General features: G+C 43.3%; 1 protein-coding gene across 1 annotated transcript; it reads right to left on the reverse strand.

Moving 5' to 3' along the window:
• Nucleotides 1-1,006: 1,006 nt before the first annotated feature.
• On the reverse strand, nucleotides 1,007-10,509 carry SLC30A10 (solute carrier family 30 member 10). Its single transcript, XM_075147102.1, has 4 exons — nucleotides 9,804-10,509; nucleotides 9,285-9,368; nucleotides 5,535-5,771; nucleotides 1,007-4,778 (listed from the first exon to the last, which is right to left on the reverse strand). The coding sequence occupies exons 1-4, from the start codon at nucleotides 10,315-10,317 to the stop codon at nucleotides 4,303-4,305; spliced, it is 1,311 nt and encodes a 436-aa protein (XP_075003203.1). The 5' UTR covers nucleotides 10,318-10,509; the 3' UTR covers nucleotides 1,007-4,302.
• Nucleotides 10,510-10,768: the final 259 nt, after the last annotated feature.

Here is a 10,768-nt window from a genome sequence, read left to right on the forward strand (position 1 = left end):
CTGTTCAAATAAAAGTATTTAACATAGAAAGTGCTTCCACTGTACAGCAGAGTAAGTAGTAGAACCTATAGAAATCTTCATAGTGTTTGGATTATCTTTTCAGAAATGTCCCTTTTATCTGCTTTCCAATTAGCAATCCAAGCTTTCTCCTAAGGTATTAATTAATGACTAGTGAACCCTAGTGATTTCATTATACCTTCTCAGGCTTAGAGAAGATATATTTTTTATTCTTTAATAAGTTGGTTCAGGTGGAGGGTTTATAAAGAATTTAAATATACGTAAAAATATATATATATATCTCAGGATGACTGCTTAGACAACACTTTGACACAGCTCACATGACATAAAATAGTCCTTGGAGTAGCCATCCATAGACCTTGGGTGGTGAACTGCACTGCGGGGAAAACCTGGATGCCAGCATATCCCCTTCAAAGTTCAGAATAAAAGGGAGCATTCAGGACAGTAAGTGTTATAATTGGGTAGAGGCGGGGGGAAAGAATAGGAAGAACTAAACAAGATCAAAAAGTGGTTTGCAATGGTAAAGTGTATCATATAGCAAATCCAGAAAGCGAGTGAATTTGAATTAAATGGAATGCAAAAAAAGAGGTATTTCTAAACTGTATTACAGGTCCATCACCATGACCAGAAGGCTAGCAAAACCATACTGCTTTTATTGAAGAGACAAAAGAATAAGAAAAACATTAAGAGGAAAAAAACACAGTTGCACTACAAGTCAAAATAAGTATCGCGAAGAACACAAGGAGAAGGAAGTCGACTGAAAATTTGGCGAAACAAAGGCAATACTCCTAAAAATAGCATCAGTTATTTTTCTTTACATAGAAAAGGCAAGACCTGCATTTAGAGAGTTACAGAAGAAGAAAAAATTAACTATCAAATTGATAAGTTTGGTTAAAGGATAACATATGAAAAGGTGACAAAAAAATTGAATGGACTTTAAGAAAAAGGCCCACGACTGATGAAGGCCAGTAAACTGCTTTTGCATTCAATGCTACGTTAATTTATTCCAGATTTCACTCTTGCTCCAAAATTATCTGCCAAGGCTAGCAAATGTTTCATTGTCATACAACTAGGTCACAGGTATGACTGGTTACGGATCAGAGGGCCACACAAGCTGGACATCCGGTTGAAAATCACCTGTGTTTTAAGCAGATTTCCTTTGCTACAGACAGTGATGGGCAGCCAGGGGCAACCACTGCAAGAGAAACGGAATGCCGTAATGGTGCAATCAGAAGGGAGCGACTGAAGAGGACAGGGTAGCACAATCAACCTGCAATCGTCAGAAATTTTACATTACTGAATTGGAGGGGGGGGAAAGCAAGTAAGCTAAAGAGGCCAGAAAAGAGATTTTTCAACAGTGCAATACGCTACAAAACTGAATTTAGAACAAGTGCACATAGATAAGGGCAAATACTGAAATATACTGTATTTCAAAATGAGGTAAGCTTACTTCAAGAGAATTAGAAGATATATGCCAAGAACTGAAGGGAGATAAGCCAATACAAAATACACACTGATTGGAATGAAGTCGTCTGCAGAAGTAGAGAGGGGCCACCCAGTAGAGCCTAGCTGTGACACGCTTAACACAGAGAAGAAAAATATTTTCTTCCGGGACTCAAAGGAAAACAAGGATACTGGGTCAGAAACCTTAGCTGGATACCCTGAAAGTCCCTACACAGAAAAAACAAGGTTCACCTCATAAATGAAATAGCTCTGTTGGTTTTGCTTGCTTAAGTAATAAAGCAAATTTTAAATCTGCTTGTTTTCTAGACCTGAAGATTTCTACAATCCCTGGTATTTTCCTATTTATTCACAGGCAACAATTACAGTACATTCAACCAGACAAGAAAACGTTTAAGAATGTTACTTCATTGTATTTTCAGGTTACAACACTTTCAAAAACTTAAAAAATAGATAATCACAGTTTTAACAAATACTGGAAGGATAAAGAAAAAGATGGACTATTTTGTCAAACGCCTCAACGTTACACATACTAGTTTTCTCTAATTCCAGAGTAAACAATACTGCCATTCCATCTTTCAACCATTTAATAAAATGTATGTATAAAAAGATTACCTGATTCAAGACACAAATGCATAATTATGAAAGGGTGCATGTTTTAGAGGATATCTGGGAAGCAAGTTCTCCCATAGACTTTGTTATTATTTTGGGAGCTTTCTACTCCAGTTCTCAAAAAACCTATAAATACATTTGTTATTTACATCTAAACCCTGACATTTAAACATCATCATAGATTAAAATAAGGACAAAAAGAACAGAAGAAAGGGCTGTCTTACTTTATGCCACATGCTTTTAAAAGACACAGCAATTCTTAAAATGTTTCCTGATTTACATTAATTCGTGCAATAGCTGCCAAGCAAGATCCTGCTGCTTTCACCTCTGCTGCTGCCAACAGAATCAGACAGACTGGAGGATCAAGCTTTTAATTACACTAACACATAGCTTAATTTATATAATACAAACCTACAATGGAAGGCTATAAAATATATTAATTCACCCAAGAATCTCTTCAAAAGGGGAGACTACAAATCTAGAAATGTGCTATTTAGACTGCAATCACTGCTTCAGTAAATAGCATTTTCCAAGCAGCAAAATAGCCTGCTGTGTGTTTTAATATTCCTTGACTTAATGTAATTGTCCTTATTAATAAGGAGTTGGCTGCTTTCTAGCCAGCCTTACAAGGAGGTCCTGATATTTTCCTAGCCCAGGCAGGAAATCAATTTTCCCTTTCTGTTAAGGTGTCACTGAGGTAAAGACACCACAATTTTATAGAGGCGTCCCCATAAATAAATGAATAAAATAGCCTGCCCAGGCCACACAGACCATTGAAAGGCTGCTTTTGACAGCAAAATGCATTTGAAAGCTTCTGGATCTGGTCTGTATAGCCAGTGAGGCTAAGCACTACACTCAGTGTAGATTAGGTAGTGGGTCTTCTCTCCAAGACACCTGGAGAACAGACCTGACCTAAATCCAGCACTGGTGACAGGGCACGTCATCTTGTTTTCCTTAGAGCACGCTTGCATGCCTTAAAAAAAGGCAAGCAGCAAAAAGATAAAGGAACTGCTTCACTAAATACACTTTGAAATACACCTTTGGGCAGGGGGAGGAAGGGCAGGGCAGAGGGGAGAGATTAGACCTTTAAAATAGATCAGCAAGAAATAATCAAGACTAAACAAGGAGAAATTCCCTGTAAGTGTTTTTAAAGCTTCCTCTAAGCGGTAACACTGCATATAAAACTTTAAAGGGACTTTCTTAATTAATACAATATTAAATTGTGTCTTAAAAATAGAACTGCGGAATTTTAACTATTCATAATAAACACATTAGCTTATTTATTCAGCATGAATAATGACAGACACTCAGTGTTAAAGATACTGCAATCATCCTGCAAAATGATGAATTAAGACCATGGCTATTATAATTTCTGTTGTCAGAAGGGGAAAAAAAAAAAAAAAGACTGAGTTGTACAATCACAAAAATGAACAAAATAAAAGTTAACTGGGTAACTGCCTGCATTTCCATTTACTAGAACCAGTACAGACAACATTAGTAAGTATTTCTTTGCTTTCATGACAAGAAGTCTTTAGCATAATTATCTGTGATCAGGCTAAGACTCCAGTATTACCAGTGGAGAAGCAAGACCAGCTTCTGCTCTGTCCCTAAACACAGGAGTCAATCAAGAAAACAATGCAAATCAAAATTCCTGAGTGCTTCCCCTCCGCCTTAGACACGCTTAATTTCATTCACAAACCCCACTGGCGCGAAGCACAAGCGTTACTGTTAAACATGAACTGTCTATGCACAAACGGGTTTTAAGGATCAGTAAAGCATCTCTACTGAAGTCCTTTATAAATATACAGTACTTCAGCCCAGTACAATCATGAACTGGCCACCAGGCTTTCAGGAAACAGCTCACTTCAGCAGGAAAGGCCAGAGTTTCATTCCCAGTGCCACTGGCCATTAACTGCAAGCATCAGTGCAGACAGCAATACACCCCGTCCACCCTAACAAGAGAAATTCACACGTAGTTTGGTAAGGAACCGGGTTAGGCTGTATCAGAAAAATCTTAGATGAATGCATCACCCTTCGTGGAAATATTAATCCTTATTTCAGATACAAGGGGCTTTTAGGTGTGTTTTGGTTTACAGCTAAAGCACAGAAATCTTTTTGCCACGCCAACTTCAGCTACAACCGCCAATGACCTCCTCGCCAGCCAGGATACGTTTGTTCTACGAAAACATTACGCAGAGTAGAGGGAATTGCCTAAAGTCGTGTACTGCTCAACTGCGATTTGCCATCAGAGACGCCGCAGTTTTTCACATTTTTAATGCTATCCTCTGCCAGTGGGTACTCGATAGAGATTTCAATATCATTTTTACTTGAACCATTGTCTTTAGGCAGTGCAGAAAGGCAACTATCGTTTTTCTCAGTATAGCCATTAGTTTTAGCCAGGGGGGGCTCCCGCTGACTGCAGCACAGGTGAGAGTCACAGGCTTTTGAGATGCAGGGTGAGCTGCAGAGTAGCTGGGAGGTCTTGCAGTCAATGTACTCGGGCTGGATGGTCACAGAATGGATCCCCGCTTCGTGGAAAACCTTCCGTATTTTATAAGCAGCATCTTGGTAATCAGTAGGGGTTTGGCACTTGATATGAAGAGTAGCAATATTCTTCCCACCTGCAAGCTCCCAAACATGCACCTCATGAAGGCTGCTAACCCCTGGTACACGAGCTAGTCTGTCAGCTGGAAGACATAAGAGAAAGATATTAGAGGCTTTGGCATACTGGCTAATTACTAACTTTCCCATTAAGAGCCCTATCCAAAAGCAGCAGTCTCCAAACTATCTTTTTAAAAGAGCTGTACTTCGTAAAATACGTCTACTCCCAGCTGCCTTCGGTTCAGCCTCCAGATGACCACACGAGCAGGCCACCCTTCCTTTTGGGCTCACCCTGTCCCTCAGGCTCCCTAATGGCAATTTACCAGCCATTCATAAAAGCAACGTTAGAGCACCCCTTCCTTGGCCAAGGCCCCACATCTTCTGGTTTCTTTAGCCCTGAGCATGGTGGAATTCCAGAAATAACCCGTGCTATCCCACAATCAGCCAGCGTGAACAACGCCAGAGAGCTACAAAATTAACCAACATTAATGGAAATTTCTAAGCTCTTTTGGAAGCCTTTTGGAAGAAGCCGCTGCAAGGCTGGGAAATACTGTAATTCGGTGTTGTTTCTTTCACAAACACTCCACACAAAGCATTAACAGCTCAAGACCTGGTATTTTTGATGTATTGTTGGAGTACCACATTCTCAAAATGCATGCTTTAACTAATCCAGAGAGATTTGAGTCATGTTGCTAGGACACAGGCATGTGACTGTTTCTCACGGTTCTTGAGAATTTAGAGCTATTATGAGTAAATAATCCAAACATGTCATTCCAGAAATAACATATGCATTGAAATATATCATTAAAATTAATAGCACTTCAACAACAAATTTGACTTACTCAGTAGTTGCATATTAACACCTTTGGGAACCATCTGCAACAAAATAATTGAGGTCTCCTTGATAAGCGGGAATGCAGAAGACAAGATGATGAACACCATAATTATTGTCAGGCTTGGATCGACGTAGCACTGCCAATTACATGGAGCATTCCCCAGAGGAAGTACATGGAAGATTGTAGCAGCAACTACCACGACCACAGATCCAAGTGCATCTCCCATAACATGCAAGAGAACACCTGAAACAAATGGCACAATTTCCTTTAGTGGGGGTTTTTTTTGGAGGGGGGGAGAAGAGTAAAGCTGCACTTTTCAAGTCTGTCCTATTCGACATGGAAAACGCAGTATTCCAAGCACTAACATCATAACCAAAGTTTTCAATAACAGCTTTCAGAACAAAACAGCAAGGGAAATACTGACTCTGAACCACAGCTGCTTAAGTGGGATGCATTATTAAACATGTAGGGTATGCTAGCAACTGCGGTCCAACTGCAATGCCATGGCAACGTCAAATGTGTTTGCTTAAATGCCTGCAGATTATTAAGAGGTCCTGGCACATTAAATCTCAATTCTCAACTAAAAATTGATGACTAAATCTATCTGTTCTACCCTGGAAGCTAAGAGAGCCACAGACTACTCCCAGTAACAGTTATTCTCCTCCATCAGCTCCTATGACACTGTTGAAATCTGAAAAATTACCTAAGTGAAACCTAAGCCCATTCCTATGGCTCCAAATGGCCTCAAACTCCAGTTTTTGGACCAAGCTTGATTACTAGTCATATTAAACCTTGTCCCACCAACAATACTAGCCCTCAGACCCCCCCAAAAAATCAGAATCTGCTTTGAGAATTAGTCACAGGAACACCACGGTTTACTATGTGCCTGGATTACTCTAAATTGAGAGGAACGCTGGGTACCACTTTTTACTTCTATAAATATGTTTTTGCACAAACGGTAAAGACACAAAACAGGCTCTTGTAATAACACATCTTTAGCTGCCCTTTCAACTACAATGACTGAAGTAGTCTTCTTGCTATAAAGTTACAATAATCTAAGAACTCCTTTTTTCATCCTTTTTTTTCACTACTTTACATAATCTTCCTTCTTCCTATCATCGCTCAAATGCACGCCAGTTTTGTCAGTCTTTACTGTTCAGACTCAGATTTCATTCCAACCCATGCCTAGTTCATAACATCTCTAAATATATTAAGTTAATTTCTTTGCCAAATGGACCATCTCCTTTTAATATCCCTATGACAAGCACTTTCAAGAGCTTCACTCCAATTTAATCACTTCCTCTGTCCTGGAGAAGCTGTAAAAAGCTCCCTCTGAAACTCATTAGCAACACAGCGAAGAGTTTTGACTCTTTGGTGATGCTGGACACCAGATTAGACCTAGAGCCGTGCCTGTGCTGCTATTTCTTGCCAGCTCTTTGCATGAACGTTGATCTTCTCTGTGAGAAATGAAGGCAATAACCACTGGAGTTCTTCTAAATCACTTGGGTCAGATAAGAAAGGACAAACTTCCAGCGAGCGCAGCTCTTTCTGCTGGAGTCAGGCGTGTTCTGCCCCATTTGGCAGACTCCCACAGGGCTTCACTCCTCCTAACAGTGTTGCAGTGTTTTCTTTTCATTCACAAATAATCTCGATTCAGCACGGGCTATCGGCTATTGCATGAACAAGAGGGACAGGCAGGATGCAATTGCCAAGGCAACTAACTAGAGAGTACGGCTTAAAAAGAACAGGAAAATGTTTCAGAAAGTCTTCTTTTGAATTAAGAGAAAAAAGTAAGTATGCCAGAATTATGACAAATTATGAATTGAGAATATGGAATTTGGAAAATGTTTATTTTACATTATTAACATTGTTAATATGTACATCTTGGTTACGCACCACATAATGAGGGCCTAGACAGAAATGAACCCATTTCCTCATAGACCCCCAAAAGCTATGGTTATAAAATAGAATCAGAAATGAATTTTTAGTAAATAAAGTCAGTATGGTAAGACCATAGGTAATGAATAGTTTCCAAGTGCTTGTGTTGGAAAGTCTGAACTACTCTGCATATGCTCAAGAAGTAAAAGGAATAATTTTACACTACAATAATTAACCCAGTCAGGCAGAATGTCTGGATTCCTGTTCCACTTTTAAAAATCAAGGAACCAACTCCCCTGCCAATCCATTTTGTCCAGCCATGTTTTTCAGGCAGGCTCTGATTCCATAATGTACAGAATTTTTTGCCAAGTGATTATGAAGTAAGTATAGCTATGTAACTAACTTACAGCAGCAAAGAAAAAACATAGATTTTGCATCAGAATTTTAAAGACACATATCTGTAACACTGGCTAAAGAAGCAAGGAATATTTGTAAGGACAATAAAAATAGATTTTGCAAAAATGACATACTAAAGTTAAAGTAGCACTTAGAGAAAGAGTCTCTTTTTAAAAATCAGAGATGACAGGTATCTTAAAATAAGCGATATAAAACTCCTTATCCTTCAGACATTTTTGAAAGTTTCCAGCATCATTATCCCTAAGCACTGTCGTTCAGGCCAGTAAGGCCCTCTCTAAAATATACTCATCGGTTTCTTATCCTTCTCTCCTCCATGCCTGAAAGTGACGGTTTGCTTTTCCTGCTCCAATAATCTTACCACTATAATTCCATAATATCCAGTAACACCAATTTTTAGACATTCAGGAAAGTGGTGTGGCTCTAGCACATGGTTTGATTTCCAAAGTGTCTTCCCTTGCAGACACATTTCTGTAACTCTGAAAACACTTTTGAAAGACAGGTGGTAGCCAGACACACACCAAAAAGAACCCCAGGTGCCCGACTACTATGTCGACCTCTTTAAGCTGAATTCATGTGACACCAACTTACAAGACTTTGGAAGAATATCTGATGCTAATAGGTGACCGTAAGAAGCCTGAAACTACCATCCTGTTTCAGCCTTCTGACAGCCCTTTACCCTAAGGTAATGAAAACCTTAACATAAATATGTTAAGGGACAAACTCAATGTTCAATATACTCAGATACTTGCTTTTGGCTCTGCTCAGAATAGGTATGTAAACGTGTATGCATATAAACACCTATACAGAGAGGGAGAAAGACATTTGGTTAATTTATTCCTAGAAGTAGCTATACAGTTCCACTCCGCAGATACCCAGAGGCCTGCCGAATCACAACGTAAGAAGGGTTGATACTCTCACAGACTCTCTCAGGGACAGGTTCACAGTTCAAGGACCTGGAAAAACACTGTGCTGAAGGACCAGTTTCAGCACCTTTTTCCTCGTGCTGACTACAAAACACTGTTAACCTCAGGATTTAAAGAAATTCTGTTTCCTGCCCAAAAGCATTTTAAAGTTGAAAACTGCTCAACTACTACAGCAGTGACACTCAAAGAAGCACCTCATAGATACCTGCTTTACCTTCCTATAAGGCCTCTAGTGACTTGAGCTTCGTGCAAGAGGCTTTGTCTCCTTTCCAAAAAGTTCAGCTGCACTATTCTAAAGAATTAAGATCAAAATGTAAACACACTTGGAGCCAAATCAGCATACACTATTTTGTTATTATCTATGCTACTTCATACAACCAAAATCTTTCTGCTAAAGATAACTGAGTCCATATACATAGAAGAGTCCTGGGCTTTTGCTCCATTTCTTACTGACATTTGGGAAAAAAAAAAATCTAGAATGGAAACTAGAAAGTGTTTAAAGTTAATATCGTATTAGCAGTATACTCCCGTGCTGTACCTCTGATGTTCAAGGCTTCAGACTTTCTCTCTTTTTTCTTCTCAAGCCCCTCTTCAGGGCTTTTTTGGTCATTTGGTGAATCACCTGCATTCAAAGAAGAAACGCTGTGTTGTGTATAAGTTCTACAAACAGAAAAAACATCATCCTTCTCAAAACCAACTTATTTCAAAGATGACAAAAAGAAAAAAAAAAAACCCAAGCCAAAACATTTTCCACACAGCGAGGCCTCCCTCCCCCATCCTGAGGGGCCGCCCAGCAGCCCGGTGTAAAGTACAAGGTGAAAGAGGCGGTGGGTGTCTGAGTGAGCTCAGTGAAATTCCCCAGGGCCCACGAGTGGGTTTGGGGCTTCTAAAGGGCCCAGAGGATAGGTCTGGCAGCTCGGTGGGTCCCGAGGACAAACAGGAGGGAGAGAGGGGACGAGGAGGGATGGGGAAGGGTGCGAGGGGTGGGGAGGGGTGGGGGACACGAGGGGAAGGCTGTACAGCGAGGCGAGGCGGCGAGGATGCAGCCGAAAGGCACCTGCTTCATCCGCCTCCCCCGTCGGGGCGCTGCCGGGCACAGCCCGCAGCGTGGTGGCAGCAGGTGGCAGGGCGGGCGGGCGGCGGCGACGGCAGCAAGCGCCCCAATCCTGGAAGACGAGGAGCCCCACGAGGTTGACGGCAAGGCCGAGGGTGCCGACGATGAGCACCAGCTGGGCGTCGTCAATGGGCTCGGGCCGGGCGAGGCGGAGGATGGCCTCCACGAAGATGGTGAAGCACAGGGCGGTGAGGAAGACGGCGTTGCTGAGGGCCCCCACCGCCTCGGCGCGGCTGTAGCCATAGGTGGCGCGGGGGCCCCGGCGGCTGCGTCGGGCGATGCGCCCCGTGGAGAGGCCCACGCAGAGGGAGATGAGGTCCGAGAGCATGTTGAAGGAGTCGGACACCAGCGCGATGGAATTGCCCAGGTAGCCCGACACCAGCTCGGCCACGAAGAAGCCGACGGTGAGCACCAGCATGAAGATGAGGCGGCACGTCTTCCCCGAGTACCGCCCCATGGCGGCGGCGATGATGATGATGATGATGATGATGATAATGATGATGGTGGTGGTGGTGGTGGTGGTGGCGGCGGCGGCGGCGGCGGTGGCCGGTCCCACCGGCGCCCCCCTCTCCGCGCTAGCGCCGGGGCACGCCCAGCCGCCCAGCCGGCAGCCCGCAACAAGTGCGGCCTCCCCGGCCCTTAACGCCGCCGCCCGCCGCGCCAGGCCCCGCCCGCCGCCCTGCCCCGCGGGGAGGGCGCCGCCCGCCCGCACCGCCCCGCCGCCGCCGCCGCCAGCGCCCCGCGCCGCCCCGCGCCGCCCCGCCACCGCCGCCGCCGCCGCCGCCGCCGCCGCCGGCCCGCGCCGCCCCGCACCGCCCTGCCGCCGCCGCCGCCGCCGCCGGCAGCGGCGCCGCGCCCCCTGCCCGCGTCCCCGGGTGGAGGGCTGCGGGGGAGCCCCGCTGCCCGCC

Source organism: Calonectris borealis, chromosome 3 (assembly GCF_964195595.1).
Source record: "Calonectris borealis chromosome 3, bCalBor7.hap1.2, whole genome shotgun sequence".
Classification (NCBI taxonomy): domain Eukaryota; kingdom Metazoa; phylum Chordata; class Aves; order Procellariiformes; family Procellariidae; genus Calonectris; species Calonectris borealis.